The sequence below is a fragment of the Colias croceus genome, chromosome 27 (genome assembly GCF_905220415.1).
Source record: "Colias croceus chromosome 27, ilColCroc2.1".
NCBI lineage: Eukaryota > Metazoa > Arthropoda > Insecta > Lepidoptera > Pieridae > Colias > Colias croceus.
Window position 1 is genome coordinate 5,320,678 of NC_059563.1, and position 23,015 is coordinate 5,343,692.

Here is a 23,015-nt window from a genome sequence, read left to right on the forward strand (position 1 = left end):
CCAGGTAAAAAATAACAGCAGGGGATGGGAAATAATTAACAAAAATTAATGACTCTCGATAATCAGTGGGCGTTGAAGAATTTGGTTTGTCGTTAATGCATTGTTGAGGTAATTTTTTGTGATAAAAATATTAGCAAAGGTTCGTTTTTAAGGTTGCGATATAGTTAGTTTTTCTATTTTTTCTAATTTTTTTGCAAAGACGTAGCATATAATTATGTCTGTCCTTTTTTAGATTGTCTCTTTAGCTAAACCAATATTAATTGTTATAAAGTTCCAACATAAAAAACATGAACAGAAAATTAATAACTTTTAACAATTAGTTACTTATTAGTGTCTTCTTGTGTTTGTTTTTACGGGAGTATTATTCATTTAGAAATATAATTTATATCTAGTACAAGCTGCTCCGCGCGGTTTCATCCCCGTGGCTCCACTCCTGTAGGTCTTAGCGTGATGATATATATCCCATAGCCTTCCTCGATAAATGAGCTATCTAACATCGAAAGAATTTTTCAAATCGGACCAGTAGTTCCTGAGATTAGCGCGTTAGAAACAAACAAACTCTTCAGCTTTATAATATTAGTATAGATTTCTAGAGTTTACTCTGCACTGCTCTTATTTTATTTTCCTCTTCAAACGGCGCAATTCCTAAATTGGTTACTTTTTATTAGTTACTCTCCTAATATTCCTCAACAATACAATCCAATCCCCATCAAAATATAAAAAGCACGTCTCCACGCAGATTCTATTCCGTACTAAAAGCGGCTCCCCGTAGATCGGGGAACTCGACGTTTTTCGAAATTAGCCAGGCTCTTAGTAAATGAGAAGTTTCAACAAAAACCTGCGGCATGAACGCTCACCTGTCTCTAATTGGGATGTTCTAGAACTATCGAGACGGTGGTATAGTGGTTAAGGTGTAGAACAATTCGATTCCCGGTGGAGGCAAAAATGTATTTTATGTAGGTACTTTAAAAAATGTACAGGGCAAGGTTGGTGTAGTATGAATCATGCTATGTATATTGTTTTTTGTTTATATTACTTTAAATGTATATTAAAATACTAGCGGTCGATAATTTCATCAAAATCGGTTGAGAGGTTTATGCGTGAAAACCATACATACATAAATACATACATACCTACATACATACATACATAATTACAAACTTTTCTTCTTTATAATATTAGTATAGTATGTGTATGTAATTATGTTCTAAACACTGGGCTAATAATATAATGAAAAATCGCGTCCAGTATTTAGCTTAGGAAATGTTTGTATTTAAAATTCTGTTATCTTGTATTCATTGTTGAAGGAAAAAGGTTAATGCGAATGGGTAAGGTGTTTTTGTTTTAGGGATTCGATTTCGTTAATGTGGGTAGTTGTGTAAATTCGTTTATTTTTGTTTTGTTTGTGAATAGGTTTCTTTTTCATAAACACGACTTGGAGATAGGAAAGTATGTGCTATTTCTTGAAGAAGAAGTATAGGTTTTTGATTATGAAGAAAATTATTGTTACGTGCTAAGTGGAATCGGTCTTTTAAAACATCTCTTTTTAAGCGACTTCAAAATAAAGGAGGAGGTTATCAATTCGGCCGGTATGTTTTTTTTTATGTATGTACACCGATTACTCCGAGGTTTCTGAACCGATTTACGTGATTCTTTTTTTGTTCGATGCGGGATGGTGTCGAATTGGTCCCATAAAAATTTTATTCGGATAGGCCCAGTAATTTTTATTTTATGAGCATTTTTGTCTTTGTGTATTTGTAAATACAAGTCAGACAACGGCAACAGAAAACGAAGTCGAGTGTAACATGTAGTTAAAATATAAATGTACCTGTATTTCATTTTTTCTCAGTATTTAAGATTTTATTTCATTTTACATCCTTTTCATCGTGAGTTCTGACCTACTTAATTATAGCCTTAACTGCTGCTCCAATTAACCGTAAAAGAGCTTTAGAATGTTTTATAGGACTAAAAGAAATTACTAGGATATTACTAGTTTTATGTTGGTTAAGTTCGCGTTTCTAGTTATTTTTTATGTGGCTTATAAATTGTCATATATGTACCTACTATGTATAACGTTTTTAACATTGAGATAATATTACTACGTATGGAGGAGACACCACGAACAAAATCTGTGCGCCATTTTTTTGCTCTAACTAAGTTTTAAAAATTATTATCTAGGTAGTTAACTAGTTAGGTACTTACCGATGAAAGTTATTCCTTTGCACTTTTCCATATTATTTGTACAATATCGTTAATCGTAACACACACGAAGGCATATTTGATGCGTTTCACTTTAAAACAAATAAAAAATGAGCGTGCAGTTACGCCATATGGCGTATGTTGAGCGGAACATAAGTGATGTAGGCGGTGTCGTCTCCATATGTATATCTCAATGGTTTTTAAATGTAGTTCCGACAAAAGACAAAATTAAACGTGCTTAATTTCCACCAATAATGTGCGAGGATGTGTAGCGAAAGTGTTTGGAAATAACCAATCATATCGCTTCATTTAGTTTGAAGCGATCCTATTGGTTATTTACAAACACATACCTACACATACTCGCACATTATTGGTGGAAAAGCACCGTTATCTATACATTCAGCTGCTTAAGGTAATTTTAAAATGTGGATTAAACTTAAGTTTACCTAAGCCATGACAATAGTTTAACTTTGGTTTAAACTTTATTTTGAAAATTGAACTAATTTATGAAAAAATCTAATGTTATTTTGAAAGATTCTAAATTTTTGTTAGGAAACCAAGCGGAGACGTTCCAACAAAAAATCATAATCTGTTCATCCGTTCTTGAGTTATAAGTGGTGTTACTAACACGACTTTTAATATAACTATTATAGACTGCAAAATAAACTTCACATCTTTATAATTGTAAGGACATGAGAGATGCTCAAAGCTTACGGGTTTCCGCCATTTTGAACTCGGCTACGGAAAGAGGAAATAACAAGATATTTTAACCAGGCAAGCTTTTTACGTTTTTAACTAAGTTTTTACTTGTATGGAGATTGTTAATCTGGTGAGAGATAATGAGGAATGTTTTTTTTGTTAAATATTATAAAGAGGAAAAGTTTGTCCTGTTGCATAATAGATAAATTATAAAATAATTCTGAATTCCTAGTTAGTAGATGTTATTCAGTTCATTGATTAAAAAAAAATAAAAAATAAAAAAAAATCATTTATTGAACAATTTGTGGGTTAGGTACAAACATGTAACATTTGGACCCCAAACTAGGACAGCCTGTATTTTGGGGTCCACCTTCCTTAATGACACAATTGATTTCTATGTAATTTTGTACCCACAGTTAAATCTCTATATCCATACTAATATTATAAATGCGAAAGTAACTCTGTCTGTCTGTCTGTTACTCAATCACGCCTAAACTACTGAAACAATTTTCATGAAATTTGTTATGGAGATATTTTGATACCCGAGAAAGGACATAGGCTACTTTTTACCCCGGGAAATAGGATAGGTTTTATCGAGGAAATCCCACGGGAACGAGAATTATGCGGGTTTTTCTTTGAGTGCGTGGGCGAAGCTGCGGGTAGAAAGCTAGTCTATACTAATATTATAAAGCTGAAGAGTTTGTTTGTTTGTTTGAACGCGCTAATCTCGGGAACTACTGGTCCGATTTGAAAAATTCTTTCGGTGTTAGATAGCTCATTTATCGAGGAAGGCTATAGGCTATATTTCATCACGATACGGGCAACAGGAGTGGAGCCACGGGGGTGAAACCGCGCGGAGCAGCTAGTATATTATAATAGTTAACACAAGCTTTGTACTGAAAATGTTAAGATTACTATTTTCGCTACAGTAGTTTTTTAATTATGTTTCGTACGTGTAATACGAGAAAAAGTTACTAGTTATTTACTGCACTGTGATATTTTGGCCTTCTTTTAATTACTGGGCCTTTTTACAAAAACATAATAATATACTCCTAAATACTGGTTGTACAGTATAAAATGAAATAAAATGAAATGAAATAAATTTATTTGTCCATTTTATGTTTTACAATAATTAATGTACGACAGTGGGTCCCAAACTAAGTGAAATACTTGTGTCTTGGGACCCTGAGTTGCGCTTCTTGGTTATATACATATATTATGGACAGTATATTTTAAGTTTATTTATTTTCGACATAGGAAAAGGTTTAACATTTGAATGTAGTTGTTTTAGGTGTTAACATTTATTTTACTTTTTTTTGGGCGAACCAATTTTGATAAATCTTCAATTTTATGAAAGCTGGTGTTTATGTCCTATATTTTAATAAGTACATAGTTTTTGAGTAATTAATCTGAAAAGCGAACTCTAACTTCGTATCTTAACTTCTTGAAGTTATTACATTCAACAATTTCATTTTTTGGAAATTTCATTTCCAACAAGACGTGATAACTGCGTTAAAAACAACCGACTTCAAACTTGCACTTGCAACATTTACAAATACAGACAAAAATGCTCATAAAATAAAAACTACTGGGCCTATCCGAATAAAATTTTTATGGGACCAATTCGCCACCATCCCGCATCGAACAAAAAAAGAATCACGTAAATCGGTTCAGAAACCTCGAAGTAATCGGTGTACATACAAAAAAAAAAAACTGGCCGAACCTCCTCCTTTTTTTTGAAGTCGGTTAAAAAAAACGGAAATTTACCAATTCATTGCGTATTTTTGAAGTGAATCTTATTTAGGAGAGTAAAATTTCAAGATCGCGTCATGGCAATACCGTCACGTCATGGAGTAAGGCGAAGATTTTGGGTTCTTTGAATCTTGCCAAAGAAGTTTCACTTCTGACACGTGTGCTCGGCAAACAAACTTTTTTTAAATTAAAAACTACTTGTAGTATTGTCATGCTGTACTTATTTGTCTTACGAATTGTAACACTATGACTGTACCCCGTGTTTGCTCCACGATGTTATCACCATGATAGCTACCCCTGCTAAGGGTAGGGTGTACTAAACTCGACATGTTTACGAGCTTTGCTTGCTCCCCTGGTTTGTGTTCGGTTTAAGGTTGAAATGGTAGCGGTTTTGTTGTAGTTTTTAGTTTGTTTTGTGTGATTATATTGTTTTCATATTGTAGAATGTTGGTGTGGGTATCTTTGCTATCAATTACATACTTAAACATCTTAAAATATTCTTTTTACCATTGGTTCGCTGGTTGCACGCCTCAAATTAGCGAAAATCAAATTTTTTTTTTCAACAAAAGTAATCACTTTTGAGTTCATATAATAAATAATACAGTAGGAATGGATCAAAATATTTTATTTGATACAAACCTAAAAGTAATGATAATGAAACTTGTTACATAAAAGAAAATCCATTTTCTTTATAAAAATGCCGCTATTACGGATATCTAAAATTAAATAATTAATTAATCATAATAATCTCTAGTACCTTATAACTTGGACCACACAGTAAACCACGCAAATCCTTCATTTGCCATCTAATAACGCTACCTTACCACGTTCACTTAAGGTTCAAATTTAAATAAACCCCAAGTACGATCAGCATAAAAGGTCATAAGTGCGTTTGTTTTTAATTTCCCCGTATTGAAGAAATGCTGTTTTGAACTCGATTCCAGTACTCGGATATAATTCTTGAAAAATGTATAAGTGAATTAGTTGCGGAGTTTTTCTTATTTAATTTTATTAATGTAACTTTTCGTTGAGGGTTACTTGAAGGTTTTTATGTGAAAGTGGTGTTAGGGATAGGGAAATTATGGAGAGGAAAATCTTCTTGTTTTTTGTTAGAATAATGAGTAATAAAATACATTTTGAGACATTTTGTGTAGGTAATACATTTATCTATACTATTATTAACCACTTAACATCAGGTGGACCACCTGCTCCTTTGCTGACATAAAAAAATACAAATAAATATTATAAAGTTGTAGAGTTTGTGTGTTTGAAAAATTCTTTCGGTGTTAGCCCATTCATCGAGGAAGGCTATAGGCTATATATCGTCACGCTACGACCAAAAAGAGCGGAGACACGCGGGTGAAACCGCGGAGCGCAGCTAGTGTAGTATAATCGACTTGCATAATATGCACATAATGTGATAACAAGACTATATGTATGTGTGTTTCTTTTTTTTCAATGTTGGTAGTTCTGTTAACGGGTGTACAGGTACATTTAGATTTAAAAATAAATGATATTTTATTTTTTATACATTTGTACATTGTTCAAAAATTTCGATTGTCTTTTACTTAGATTTACGATACGGATTAAGGTTTAAGTGACGTGATTAAGTTCCGTCTAGGGGAGATTTAAGAGAAGTGAAGTCTGGGTCCGATTTAAGTACCGAAATAAGTTTATAATATTATGTTACAATTCCAGAAATGAAATGTGAATATAAATAAATGTTGTATGATATTACTATAGTTAAAACTACCTACTATGGTAATTTTCAATAGTAAAAAATAATAGTAAGTAGTAAAAATGGCAAAACTGTCAAGGGAATATTTGTGCATATGTAACTTAATTATTTTAATGCATTATTGTTTATTATTTATTAATTATTATCAACAAAAAGTCAAATTGTTATTTCATACCTACACGATATTACCTATTATGACTCATAAGAATTAAAAAAATGTTCGCAAAATTAATGTTAATTGTTTCAAATTGTCATTTTAAAATTGTTATAATTGTGACGAATATAAATAAATTTACATTGGTCTCTACAGTTAATGATCATGAAAGGAAGTCATAACTTAAATGAATAATAATAAATGCTATTTAATGAACTAACAAGCTAGCTATAGCTCTTGGCTTGACTTGTAAAGAACTTCAATGGAATTACAATATGTATAAAATTATGAAAAGATCTTTTAGAGTCAAATACATTAATTATGCTGAATGTATGTAACCTAAAGTTAAAGTTAAACCTATAATCCGGATCTGCTCAGTGTAAGAGTGAAAAAACTCTTTCTAGGCAGGCATGCCCATTTATTGACTGCATCACTACTTACCATCAGGATGCAGTCAAATGCTTGGTATTTAATAAAAAAAGTAAATTGGTTTCAATAACAAACATATTTTTTTAAATACCTTTACAAATAAAAACATTTTAATGAAATGACGTCCCTGTAAAGGAATGTAAACCCTTTTAATATACTAAAAATGAACTAAAAATTGTTTTTCAAGAATATTCATCAACGTTTGTTAATATTTACACACACTTGGCCGATAGCGTCCATTTCAGCTTTAAACTTTATAATTTCGTAACTCACAACCGTGTAATGGAACGTCCACTGCTTACGGTGTGCAGAAAAATGTAAAGTGAAAAAAAATATTAAAAAGACGTGTGGCACTCGGGGACTGCCGCGGTAAAGCTATTGCATAGCATGCCTTCAAGCCACACCTCCGAGCCCGTTGGAGTGGGGAGCGTGAGGTTTTTTCGTTACGGAATTTCTCGATTCGGTCGCCGCGCTCAAGGCCCGCGATAGAAGCTATGCAATAGCTTAAAAGTATATTTAAAGCATTTTAGGTAGTATGAAATATGTGTTTTAGATGTTTTTTTGTTTTTTGTATTAACTTCATTTAATCTAAAAAAATGAATTTTAAAGTCTTTATGTGTTTATAATAGTTACATTTAATTTATCGTGTTTATGTGTTCTGCCTAATTTAAACGATTTTTTATCAACTTACGCTTTAAGAAGACGTCATCAATCACGAAATCACGAAACGATCACGAATCATCAGAATTTTTAAACAAATTTAAATTAGAAATAATGAATTATTTTACCCATCAATACAAATGTTGCTTCATGTATTCGATAAATCTTCTGTTTAATTAAACAATGTTATGGAAAATTTTCCATAACATAATTTTATATGATCAACTACCCATATTTTTTTTCTGCCAACCCTACACGCAATTAAGGCTAGCCGCTAACGAATCACTCGAGCGCCCGGCCTCATTACGTGTGTGCTCCAAACTGAAACATGTTTAATGTAAACGAAATGTTTTAATAAGTGCTGAATTTGCTGACGGTACATATAATGGTGGTCAGTGGTGTGTCAACTCTTTAGATTTTAAATAAATACTTATATAGATAACTAGCTGCGCTCCGCGGTTTCACCCGCGTGGATACGCTCCTGTTGGTCTTAGCGTGATGATATTATAGCCTAATAAAGCCTTCCTCGATAAATGGGCTATCTAACACCGAAAGAATTTTTCAAATCCTGAGATTAGCGCATTCAAACAAACAAACAAACTCTTCAGCTTTATAATATTCGTATAGATTAACAGACAAATATTTGCCCTTGGTGGGAATCGAACCCTACACTACCAACCAAGACAATCGGCCAGTCAAAAGATCAGATTAAATAAAATATAAAATCACTAAACGTTGTTCTGCCTAATGGCTGGTTCACACTTTGATTAGTGCGAGTGCAGGTGATGAGTAGTACTACGTGTGGACAGCGACTGTTTAGTGCAAGTGTTTAGTAGGCTGTGTAGTAAAGTGAATAGAAGCGTGTTCTATTTTTTTGCGAGTGGACTGCGAGTAGCCACGTCCCGCGCGCCCTCCCTTCCCCCTCACTCGCAGTGTGCCTGCCTAAACACGTCTGGACACGAGTGTTTAGTGTTTAGTGTTTAGCGTAGTGTGTAGCGTCGCGAATTGCACCATTGACCTGCACTCCCACTAATCACCTGCACTCGCAGTTGAATTGGACACTACTCGCACTACACACCTGCACTCGCACTAATCACCTGCACTCACACTAATCAAAGTGTGAACCAGCCATTACTCTTATCATGTAGGATTAAAAATAGATGTTGTGCGATTTTCAGGCCTACCCGATATGCATACAAAATTTCATGAGAATCGGTCAAGCTGTTTCGGAGTTTAACTTCTAACCCCACATGATAATTATATATTATGTATTCTTAAATCCAAGGCTTTATATACAACTGGGAACTCGCAGTTTACAGGAAATATAATAAACTGCCAATTATTATGATTGACAAACCTATTGTGTTAAAAAATCGACAAGCTAAAACTTGTTACTAAACTATCGTAATTAGTTTTTTAAATGCACCCTTTAGGATCTAACTACTACTACATATTCTAAATAGTCAAATCTACCAGATAATTGTGTCTTTCTACACACAAACACAGTGTGATTTCAGTATGTCTGCGGTATAGATGTTTTAATAACATAAAGAGGTAGAATTTATTTGTTCGATTATTATTATTTTCTATTTACCGAACGAAACGCAGTCAAAACATTCTTTCATTAAATTCCAAAGCATTGAAAAATGTATGTTATTCTTGTTTTCTTTAAAGCAACTCCTCCTTTTTTATATGTACCTATTTATTAATTAAGTAACAAATCTTTTCAATTTATATACTAAAACATCAAAAAGGTAAAATGAATTAAAAATTATTTACAAAAGCTCGGTTCTCGTAAAACAAACAGAATATACGGTAAATGCAAATAGGCAAATACATGAATGTTATTTTAAAGCGCGTCACACACGGTGAAGATACCATAATATTTTACCCGAAATTTTGTGGGTCATTTGTAACAGGATGGCGGTTCTATTAGTACGCAATGACAAAAAGAAAAATGATGGTCAGAAACTTAGAACGCCGATACCGGATACCTTAAGATACTATGTATAACGTTTTATATTAGAGAATATTTTATGTTATGAACATAAAATATTATAGTATCTTCACCGTGTGTGACGCGCTTAATTGAAGTAAATATTTACTACTAGCTTCCGCCCGCGACTCCGTCCGCGCGGATGTCGGTCTTTGCGTGGATGGTTTATTTCTCCATTTTGAGTAACTCGGACAATGACATCTTATGAATATCTATTGGACACAAATACGTCTAGGTCTATAATAATACGCAACGTGTGTTCGCGGTACCTACTACAGAACAACGTCTATGGATAACTGAAAAATTGAGATTAATTTTTTTTCTACGTATTTTTCCAGGATAAAAAGTATCCTTTTTTACGCCCAGGATAATAAGGTATAATTATACCAAGTTTCATCGAAATCGAACCGGTAGTTTTCACGTGATGTCTTCACATACAGACAGACAGACAGACAGACAAAAATTTTTTTAATCACATATTTGGGCTTGGTATCGATCCAGTAACACCCCCTGCTAGTTATTTTTTCAATATTTTCAATGTACAGAATTGACCCTTCTACAGATTTATTATATGTATAGATAGATGTGTAGTACTTTTTTAGATATTTTAGTAATTCACTCACGTTTGGTATTGAGGTTTGATATTTAGTTCTGTTTTTGGATATACATTTAAATCTATACTAGTCTATACCTACTATTATTATAAAGCTGAAGGGTTTGTTTGTTTGTTTGAACGCGCTTATCTCAAGAACACGTGTTCCCTGAGATTTCCATGAAAATATTAAAGCATAGTTTTTATATACCTTCTCCAGGGAGTAAAAAGGGGGATGAAGTTTGGAAAGAAATGCGTGTGGAGTCGTGGTGTGTTACTAGTTTAATAAACCGCTTAAGTATTTAATCACTTAATTTAATTTTTATTGTTTGTTTCAGGTTTCGACGCATTTGCTAGCGCGAGTGGTAAGTTAATATTATGTACCCACATATTAATATAAGAATATGATTATTTTTATTTATTCAGGTGTGCCCGGATCGAAAAAAACAATATACCTTGTTAGTCTGTTTAAGCCTGGTTCGAAACAATATTCATAGTTCATACAAATCTGCTTAGCCGTTTTTAAGTGACAAAGTGTTACCTAAACTTTCGTGTAGATACTGTCTGAACGACAGTGTTGTCTTCTCAACTATACCGCGGCCTTATTAGCTAAAAATCAGCAGATAACGACCACCGCGCAACAGCAGCGCGACAGGTTCGCGACTGGTCGCAAAACGTCAAACAAATTCGTATTATGTAAGCAGTTGCGTCGCTGTCGCACAACATCTGCTTTCTTCGACCGATGCACTTGATTTTGTATGGAAAGCAGCGACACTCACAATCAAGTGGCAACTGTTGGTACTACGTATGTTTATAAACAAGCACAGACACTCGTAGTTCTCCCTCTAACATTTATTAATTATTAAACATGTTCTTGCCATTGTTTATAAAACCGTAAATTAACATATTATTAATGTATGCGACGACAAAATTTAATACCTCCTTATTGGTACAATGCTACAATTATGTTCGAAAACTTATCAAAATTTTTAACCTAAAACATTTTGCACACTTACCGCAATATATTTTAATTATATTTATAAATATTTGATGATCTTAGTTAACAATCAATAATAAACACTATATTTGTGAGTAATTTCGCGTTTTTATACACTTTAGTGACGATAACACAAGCAGCAACTAGTCAACAACAAGTATTAGACCTGTCGTATATTTAACAGATGAATTGCTAAGTTGTTGCTGTCGTGTTGCTGTCACAAGTCATAGATAATACCGCTTGCAAAGCAACCTTTGACTTTACATTAGCGACAACTGCATTTTTAGTTTTTCAGTTGCTCGACAGAGGCAGCACTGTTGACGGCAGATTATCTGCTTGTTGTCTGCTTTTACGTAATAAGAAATAGACGATTGACAACAGCTATTGTGCAATTTTTGGTTGTTGCTTGTCGTCTGCAAGATACGTAATAAGGCAGCCGATTTGTTAATCTAAGCTATAACCATTAAAACAATATAGGTAACTACGAAAATATTTACAAAAAATTATCTTTATTTATTGTGTACTAGATTTCCGCCCGCGGCATCGCTTGCGTTTTCAACGAAAAACCCGCGTACCTATAGTTCATGTTTCCGTGGGATTTTCGGGGTAAAACCTTTCCTATGTGCTAATCCAAGTTACCCTCTATATTTGTGCTAAATTTCATTGTATATGGTTCAGTAGTATTTGCGTGAAAGAGTAACAAACACACACACACACATCCTGACAAACTTTCGCATTTATAATATTAGTAGGACTATCTACATTATTAATTTTATCGTGCATCTTTCCATAAGATTATCTTATACATAAATTGGCTCAATATTTTTTTTATAATAGGTATTCTATCCCAGTACCAACCCCATATTTTAGAAAAGTTTTACGAGAGCTCTCAAACTATAATCGATCTAACCACAAACATAACCCTGCCCTACGCACTCGGTTAAAAGTACACCCCAACCTTCAAAGGTTATTTTATTCAATTTTCTTCGTCAAATAAAGGCGTCTGTTAAATTCTAGTGAAAGCCCTAAAGATTGGAACTTGCTTGAATGTTTTTGACCGGCGGCGACCTTTGTCATAAGTTCGTATAGTCTACTAGCTGTTGCCCGCTACTTCGTCCGCGATTACGTCGTTTTTCGTCATTCGTCGTTTAAAAAAAAATACGTGACACTTTATTTTTGAATGTTCTTAATTATTGTCTCTTATAAAATTTAACTACATTAAAATTGAACACTGATAAGAAAATCTTAAAATCTAAAGACAACATGAATGAATGTGATTTAAATTCTACATTACTTAGTACTATTTCAAATAATAATCTAAATTAAATGTTGTAAAATTGTCAGCAGAAATCGTCTTCCAAAGGCGATATAATTTTATGAGCGTTGAATCTGTAAATAAAAAAATCAAAAGTTAACTGTAAATCTATAAAAAAAGCTACTTACAAATAAAATTTTATCAAAAACTACTGTTCCCAATGCACCTCAAAATCTTGTAAAAGTCATATATAAAAGAATTCATCAATTCATCATTTTATTATTTCATTCAAAAAGTGTAATAATATATAATATTACAATAATACCAACAAAACACATGAATTGCTATCATTATAAAAAAATAAATACCTGTATGTAACAACTTACCTTTAGTGGGAACGCATGACGGTGAAAATTCACAAAACACTAAGATTGCATTTGATATTTTTGGTTTTATGGCATTCAATAGTCAAAAGTCGATTTCTCTGTCCCTATGTCCCTTTGTATGCTTAAATCTTTAAAACTACGCAACGGATTTTGATGCGGTTTTTTAAATAGATAGACTAATTCAAGAGCAAGGTTTTAGTATATAATTTATTAGGTTTTAGACAAAGCGGGCGAAGCCGCGGGCGGTAAGCTAGTAAATTTATAAAACACGAAGATTTTTAAAATTGTAACTAATGAACACAATCAATATTAGATTAATTACTGTAGATAATGGTGTCTAGTTTTACTTAAAATAATAAACATCTACCCTCACTTTAAAAAAATGTAGTATATTTATTATTTACACGAAATATACCTTATAGGGAAGGGAAGATATGGGTTAAAGAGTTAAATAAATAACATGATTATATTTAAATTATTAATTTTCAACAGTGTATTCAGTAGTGTTAACATGTAAATTGATTTGATTTTTACGAAATCTCATAGATGGCGCTGTTACAAAATTAACATTATACAACTTACATTCTTTAAACTATGTTTCTCTTCCCAAGTTACTTAAATGGCATAATTTTTATAGTTTCAATCTAGATATTGTCAAACAACATTTATATATGCGTCATTTAATTATTAATTTCCAATAGTTAATGTGTGTTTGATTTTTATAACACTGGCTATAGATGGCGCTGTTTCAAATTTGTCTTTATACTGCTAAGATTCATTTAACTGTTTCTCTGCCAAAATTACATAAATGACGTAGTTTTTATAGTGTAAAGGTAGATAATAGCATGGCTTACTCAAAAACAACATTTAAACATGAGTCTTTAGATTGTACGCTGTCGTAGTACACAGAATATGTAAGAAAAATAAAGGTTCACAGCTCCTCCCCCGTAGGTGATAGCTTGATAATATGTAGCCTATAGCCTCACCCGACCTGTTAGTAATATTCATGCAAAATTTGAAGTCAATCTATGCAGTACTTTTCGAGATTAGCCCAGACAAACATACAGACAAACAGACAAACAGACAAACAGACAAAAATTCTAAAAACTATGTTTTTGGCTTCTATACCGATTATAGATCACGGCCCAAGTATTCTTTTAAAAAAATATTCAATGTACAGTTTTGACTTTCCTACGATTTTATTATATGTATAGATGAGCCAATTACTAGTTTTATTACATGTATTAAATTTGACTTTGCAAGTTTGTTGCACTAAGTTCGAATGTGTTTCGAGTTTGATTTGAATTTAATGTGTGATTACGCTGTTTTGGTTAAGCAAATTGTGTCCAAAGTTTTAGAGGGACCACATTTATCTTAAAATACGAGATAGAGGTTTACACATACATAATATAGTTCAAGTATAAGCTACATTTCTGAGTATTTTTACGAAACATCGCGATGATAATTATGACATTCGAATAATTCAGATTTATCGAATATTTGCTTTGATAATAGGTGAAATAGGACACCAGAGAGATGAAATCAATCAAATCAAGTACTCTTTATTGTACACCTATATAGAAAAAGCAGTACATTGAAATGACAAAATCGAGGAAGTTGTTAGAATGAGGATATTTTAAACTGAGTGGTCTCAGTCAGAATAAAATCTAATTTAAAATCGATTATAGTTTTTAAAACCTACTTATTATGGAGCTCTTTAATGCATAAACGTGAACTCAAATCGATTATTAAAACAAATGATATTATTAAAATTATACGAATTACGAAGCAATAAAATTAACAACCGGATATTTTATCAGCAACTCTTGCGCTAAATGTCACTCAAAATAACAATGTAGTAACCTAAGGTAGTAACCAAGTTATAAAATTATTATTTGTAGTGATAATAGTTACTTGTGTTATAATTATGTAGTATTAATTGATATTAATAAGGAGCTCATAACGGCGCAGTGGTTATAGCCTCAGTAATCTAGATTTCCTGGGTTCGATCCACGATGCAAATGTTAAGAAAAAAATTATCTGTCTAAAATAGCATTAAAAGTAAATCACGTAATTCTTAGTCTTTTTAGAAATAATAACTAATTTTATTAAAATTATTTGTTCAGAAGAAAATTGTATTTTTTCAAGAAATACAGTATGATATTCTATTCAGTAGAAAAATCAAAATAAATATCTAACCAATTACTTAAAAAATTCTAACTCACATCCAAGTTCAAACAGAGTATCTGCGCTTCGAGAAAATAAAAAAAAATCTATTGTCGTTTCTTTTTTTACAAAATGGCCGCTCTAAAAAACGCACGCATTTTAATGAAAAGCACCATATTGTAACCGAGCCCGGATATTGTTCCGACATAGCTTTGTGCGTTTAGAAATTGAAGAATTGTACGATAAATATTTGAGTTTTTTTTTTCTTTAGTGTAGGCAGAGCGCTTGAGAAGAATTAGTTTTGATGATTTTTTTTTGTGTGAATGGAGGGTAGATGGAAAAATCAGAAAAAATAATCGCTCGTGGATCGAATCTAAGATGATAATATTTCACTAATGATGATAATTAGATATCACTATCTCTACTAGAGAACTCTCTTGTTATAGCTGACTCGACAAACGTTATCCTGAAGGCGAGATGCGATTTTTTTAATTTTTCAAATTTTCGTTACGCATAGCTACAGAAATAGAGCTTCTATTGAATAGAAACGAATTTTCTATACATTAATATTATATTCTTTGATTATTCTAACTTCGTAAAGTCCGAGACACACTTGGCTATATTTATAAGCAGGTACTCTGTTACGTGAAATCTTATATTTAATATAAATGAATACCATTCAGGTAGTCTAGTCGTATTCTTGCATTTAATTATGAAACGCCACAGAGTAATCTCATTCATCTTACGGTACTGCTAATTAGTTGTGCTATTCACTATACTGGCCTTTCAATTAGACTGTGGCCTTCTTAATTAATCATTAAGGTTGAATGGTCTATGCCAGGTAATATCTAAATTCTAATAGGTTAGTTTCTTGTGTTTTTGGTTGACAGCTAAACTAGCGGTCCGCCCTGGCTTCGTCCGTGGTACGTTATATGCTATACATAGAACTCAGGGATCGCGTACATATCCAACGGTGACAGAATTTTTGTTATGTGTCTAGTAGTTCCTAAGATAACCGTGATCAAACAAACAAACACGCTTTATTTAATTCGTATAAAAGTTAACAAATTAAAATGTCACTGTGTCACTCAGGATTAATGTAGCTATCAACTGGTGAAATAATTTATCAAATCGGTTTAAAAGTTTTTGAGTGAATTCGTTACAAACAAACAATCATACATTTCCTTACTACGATAATTTTGAAATGAAATCACTTGGAAAAATTACCTAGTACAATTCGTGCGAACGAAGTCGCATGCAGTAGGCTAATTGACATTACATAATAAATATTCTATAACAATTACATCTATAATATAAAAATGAATCCCAAAATGTGTTGGTAAGCGCATAACTTGAGAACGACTGAACCGATTTCGTTAATTCTTTTTTTATTATATTCCTTGAAGTACGAGGAAGGTTCTTATGTAGAGAAAACGTAAATATGTACCACGGGCGAAGCCGGGGCGGACTGCTAGTTTCTTATAAAATATTTTACGTCACTTATTAAGAACTCTAATGAACATGTTTTTAATTTCTTCAGGGCAGGGATTGAAACTTGAGACTTCTTGCATCTTAACCATTTGTCAATGAAACCAATAATATTATCTGCAAAATTTTTAAATAGAATCTGTAATTAAAAAATAAAAAAGTACCTACAATTTTCCTCGTCCGCGTCGTCTCGAATAAAATATTAAAATATAAAAATGTCCTTTAATATTTTTCTCGATTTGAATCTTAAAAGATCCATATTTATGTAAAGATGAATTTTTAAGTGTCCTGTTGAGTCTGGAAACTGGCTGGGCATGCTTAATGGCGGGTTTTTATTGAAATTAGTGATGCGAAATCTATCGATATCGATTGTTCGAAAGTTTTATCGTGAATCGACGAGATATTGAAGGATTCAATGTGACTCGGTGTTGGAATTAGCATTTTGATTATAAGAAATGTAGGGTTTCGATTTAGGGAATATTTATAACTTAGCAAATATGTATTAATTATGAATATTATTAGACTATTTATAAATTATTCTTAATTTGTAATTTAAGAACCATACAAAATATAACATTTTGGCAAACTATATTCATTTTTAACATGATTTATTTATTAGAATGTCGAACTTTTTTAAAAGAAAAAGTCAAACAAACTCATTAGGTAACCAAATATGGATTAATTTCTGTATGAAAAATAATATAGGTGAATTCCTTATGTTTGAAAATACACTAAAATAATGGACTACCTGCCTATCACTATCGATATATTAGAATGTCACGTACATCACTACGTCATCATCATCGACTAGTCTAGTGCCACGCTTCGTCGCCTCCACCCATGAATACTGGAGCGTTCTTTTGTATCATCTATCCCTTTCACATTTCAATAAAACGAGCGGGATAGTCAACACTCCAGTATGAAGAGGCATGTTTTCCCGTCATAATAGAGGTGCATTTTCGTTATCTGTGCGATTGCAAATGCGCGCTTGATTGGTGACAGATTAAAAAAGAAAAGCAAAGTTGATGAAACTGGCAGGCGATAGCTTCCCTAACGCTGGTGGCGGTTCGGAGGGTCGTGAAATGGTTTTGAAACGTCATATTTTTTTACAAATGTGCACTCCGTTTGGAAATGGAAAATGTTTAGTGTTTACACTTTGGAAAGTACCGTCGTATGGAACCTTTTTAAATCTTTGAAAAGTTTACAGAAAAAAAAAATTCAATCGTTTTGCGTTACATATAAATGGGAACTATATTTTCTATCACCAAAATTTATATTTGTCATCAAGTTGTATCACCTAATAAATAGATCTATCACCACGAAATATTTTCGTTCTCAGATAAACAAAAATTGTTCCCAGGTATGAATTATCAAATTAATGTTAATATATGTGTAAAATAAGAGATCGATAACCAATAAAATTATATTGCATTACATGAATATAAACTTCGTTCTTATAATAACAGTTTTGTTACTTAAATAATAGCTCTGTGCTCAGAATGGTAGACCGTAGATCTGTCACCAAATAAATCGATTATCGATCCCTGACTGCGACTCCTTTTTATTTGATATTTTGTCACCAATACTGAATACAGTAATAACATTTTATTTCGTTCAGATATTAAATTAATAGTATTCGTTACCAATTTAATAGGTACATCAATTTATAATTTTAATGAAAAAATGATCAAAGGGGCGGATACAAATTGGCGCGCTTTAAAAATTAAACAATGATGACCAAATGATTATTCAGTGGTTATTATTTTTAAGAATAAATATTGATTATTTTAACTTTAATTAAGTGTTATAATTACTATTCTGCTAGCCATAAGCCAGCTATTTTAAACCAGCGCTGATTGTTCAGTGGTAATTATTTTAAACAATAAATATTGATTATTTTGACTTTAATTGTTTTATTTAATACTCTGCTAAAAACATTATTTAAATATAATTTATACTACCAGTGGAAATTTAGAACCTTGGGAGTCTAGTTAAGTAGCAAAATCTTTTGGTTGAAACGATGATGACAACCCTAATTTTTTTATTTGAACTTAATGCAATTTTCTAGTAACATAATATGATTTATTGGTGATCTCTTTAAATTAGTTTGCTTATATACTTATTAGGACACACCTATTATAATACATACAAAAACATTTATTTGGTACTAGATCTTATATATCTCAGGATTTTAGGTGATTTATTGTGGAACTGGTTTTGCATTGTTTGGTGACTACATTTTGGTGACAGATCTACTATTTTGAGGACAAACCCTATTATTTAAGAAACACAAAACTAATTAAATTGGTGATAGCTTAAATGATACCCCATATAAATTGACATCTCAGCATCAATGGCCACTGGCCGGTCAAACATTTGGAGCGAAAAAAAAATCTTGGAAATAGAACGTTCAAATATTCAAATCCGCTGTTGCCAGCTTTTGCCGTAGCATGAATGTCGGCTATTGATGGCCCATTGTGTTGCCGTCGCAAAAATCCGAATAATTGATAAGCCCGCGATTCACGATTCGTTATTAGAACATTCGCGAATGTCTGGACCGTTGGTTCTGGCGTTCCTTTTTCGAATTTTTATTTGTCTTTGCTTTGGCGGGAATAGTTTTGAGTTTGGATTGTACGGAAAGTTTGTGAGGTATTCGAATGGAAAAATTTTGTTAGGCCTGCGTTTTCGGTTCGGTTTGAGTGTGTTCTTTTTGCTCGGAGCGTTTGGAAATATTTAGAGCTTCGCGTACTTGGCGATTGTGTACGTACTTGGCGATTGGAGTTAAGCGTGTATGGCAGAGTTTGTTTGTATTGTAGAATACTAGCTGTGTACCCCGGCTTTCCCTGTGTTAGGTACCTACGTACACTGTTGAAGATTGGTGAACCAACTTTCGTGGGCACTTTGCTGATGATCATCACATGATAAAATGCATAGTTTGCGATTATGTGACATTACCTACTTACAGATAAACATTATTTTTTTAATTTTTATATTGTTACCAACCTAAATATAAAGATGGAGTACCTTTTTAATTTATGATTGTTTTATTTGCACATTTTGTTTTATACGTATGTATGTATAACAATGTCTTATAAGTTATAACTAGACCGTATTACATTTTATTAAACAATTATACCTAACTTACTAGTTTTACTAGTTGATACGTTGTTCGTTCTGAATGCCGTAAGCTATCAAGTCAACAACATAAGCACAGGCAAGTTGAACAGCTTCGCAGTTCACGGTTACAAAGTTATCGCTAAGTTATTACCGACCGCATCGAAACATAACTTTGAGCTGGGGGATAATTTACAAACCGCTCGAGTTTGTATCGCATGCGACATTAATATCGCATGCGACATAATGTCGAGCGACAAACGAGTCACAGCTGAAACACAATTACAGTATGTATTTACATAATGACATGGTGTTGTTACATACATTTTTCATGAGTAATTTAAACAGTTTCTGCGTACGTGTGACGTAATTCTCTTGTTAGAGACGAGTGAGAATTCTGTTTAAATTTGAGTTTTTTTAATGTTTCTTGTGTTTGTATATACCGCTGCGTAAACGTACTATTATAGGTAAAGGCTCTATTATTTCATCATATTGATCTCTATTATATTTAGAAGTACTTTAATATGTACATTGTATCTATACATAATCAATCTTCTGATTTTCCTATTTAAAAATTCTTTCACTATTTAGAATTTATATTATCCGTGCAAAAAAAAAGTTTTAAATGAATTATGAATATAAGTTATATAACCTTCTAGTATATAAGGTACTAATTAGACAAAATATTAAAAGACATTATCAAATCTAGCAAATTGCAAAATTTTAATTTATTAAGAAAATGGTTTTAATTTCAATTGTAAAATCAAAATACAAAGTAATATACTCACAATACAATATACAACTTTATCGAAATACAAAAAGAGAAAAACAGTATACTAAACTCGTAAAGCGACTGCGCGCCGTATTTAGGTCGGCGCGTGACTGAAATGTGCAACTACCCTCAATTCGGGTGTCTTATGTTTATCTTAATAGCCCCCTCGGTTGACACGTGGTACGGAGTTTGTTTTTGTTTTATTGTATTGTTATATGTGTAGAAAGTTTTAGTATGACAGTTTTGTAAGTAGGTACATACCTTCCCCCATACTTAATTATTACATTATAATTGTAATGAAGTTGTCATTAAGTTTATCTGGTGTTAGGTTTATGGTCATTACTCATTTGTCTTATAATTTAGTTGAGTAGGTAGGTATCCTACTTCCTGGCTCTTATAATATTGAAAATGCGAAAGTGTGTGAGGATGGGTTTTTGATAGGTAGGTATGTATTCTTTCACTGGAAAAACACTGAACAAATTTTGACTATATTTGGCAGTGAATAGTGATGTAGTTTATGTACTGTATTAACACATTTAGCCAGTCATTTATATTAATGCGATGCCACATGCGTAATGCGCATTTATATAAATAATCTAGATTCTTTACAATCTTTCGTATGGCATAAATAAACGGTAACATTTTCAATCGACTTAAAATTTTAAAACTTTATGTTCAAAAATTTGATATTAAACCTCCACTATTACAAGACATCTTTGACTTTGTCATACCGTCTCCCTATACCTACAAAACGGATACATTTATATCGTATCAGCTATATTGACGTTCATCTCAGAGGCAAGGCAGACAGAGGCATTCCCATCACGAAACTAATATTGCTACCGTCTGACTTCAAATTAATCTTTGCCATTTTATATACTAGATGTGCACGTGACTGCACTTGTTTATTTTGTTTTATTAACTTGACGAATTTTGCTTGATGAAAGTAGATTTGAAATGATACGTTTGTTTGTGAGTGGCGTTGTTCCTCTGGAAACGATGAAGAGATTTGAATTTTGAATATGATTTTTGTTATTTGAAATGATTATTTCGTAGCTATTTTAGTTTCTATTTATATTTTTTAACGTATACGGACTACGGTAGGTATACATGTGAGGATTGGTTAACTATTTAATTATTTATATATTATGTACTGATGGTTTCGTGGCAGAACAACGTTGACCGGGTCAAGTAATATATTATACTAGCGGTCCGCCCCGGCTTCGCCCGTGGTAAATATGAAAAATAGATGTTGGCCGATTCTCAGACTTACCCGATATGCACAGAAAATTTCATGAGAATCGGTCCAGCCGTTTCGGAGGAGTATGCAGACTAACATTGTGACACGAGAATTTTATATATAAGAAGATTTACAACTAGCTTACCGCCTGCGGCTTCGCCCACTTTGTCTAAAACCTAATTAGTTATATACTAAAACCTTCCTCTTGAATCACTCTATCTATTAAAAAAAACCGCATCAAAATCCGTTGCGTAGTTTTAAAGATTTAAGCATACAAAGGGACATAGGGAAATAGGGACAGAGAAAGGACTATGTAGTGAAATATCACTATATATACTGTCAATGTTCTATAGTTATGATGTAAGTAATAACTTACATCATAACTATAGAACATTGACAGTATAGCTAACAAAAAGGTTTAATTTACATTAAGAGCCCTTCACACTCGCTACAAATCGGCGTTATATAAAATGGCTGCCAAATCGTAAGATCTTCCATTACACCAAGTGACTGCTACTATAGTTCGCAGGGACAATAGCCAAATCCTTAATTAAAGCTGATAATTAAACCCCCGAACCCCTCGGCCCTTAACATCAGGGCTGTCAGTGTTGGGTTTTAAGTGATGATGAACAGTGGTGGTGTAGTGATGAAGCATATCAGATCGATCAAAATAGTCCGTGATAGAGTGATTGCTTAGTTATTACGGCATCTGAAAGTCGATCTAAAGTAAACGGGTTCAAAGGTTGGAAATTGAAGTATGCGCATAAAAACGAATTGTAATCTTCAATTTGTCTGTTATGTACATAATTATATTATCGGAAGTGGCGACCAAAAACATTGTTCTTCACCGGTGAATAAAATAACTTGATGTCGTATTACATCTTCCAACCAGGCTAAAAAGATTAAACAGAAAATGCATTTTCAGATCTTTGTTTGATTTTACGCATGCATTGAGAAACGAAAGATTCTTCGATTTAATTATAACATATAAACATATTTTATTCCAACACTACGTACGGATGGTGATTGCTTCTCTGTTTTTTTTTTTGTAACCACAATAGGGGAGTTTGTTTCTAAACAATTTCCCGCAACTGACAACCCTGATTCAAGTGTCATTTTGACAGAATTGGAGCCCTTAATCGCACTGCTTTATTGTTTAAGCTCTTAATTAGTGCAGTCGTAAAAAATTTAACGGCTTATTTTCATTTATAGTTCGAAGCACGCTATAGTTACAACTAGGGAGTTATTTCCCTCGGGTAAAGGTATACGTATATATAACCAGGGTAATATGATTTACATAATGAACTAAAAATCTACGGGTTTGCTTGTAAAAAAATAAACGAAAGCAGTATAATGTAATTACACCATAAACTAGTAT

The 23,015-nt window shown here is 32.5% G+C and overlaps 1 protein-coding gene across 1 annotated transcript in view; it reads left to right on the forward strand.

Moving 5' to 3' along the window:
- LOC123703729 (tyrosine-protein kinase-like otk) overlaps nt 1–23,015 on the forward strand; it is a 53,415-nt gene that overhangs the window by 10,579 nt on the left and 19,821 nt on the right. Inside the window, exon 2 of the mRNA XM_045651827.1 lies at nt 10,558–10,584. Coding sequence (XP_045507783.1) covers nt 10,558–10,584 — 27 coding nt within the window. The remainder of the gene's footprint in view (nt 1–10,557; nt 10,585–23,015) is intronic.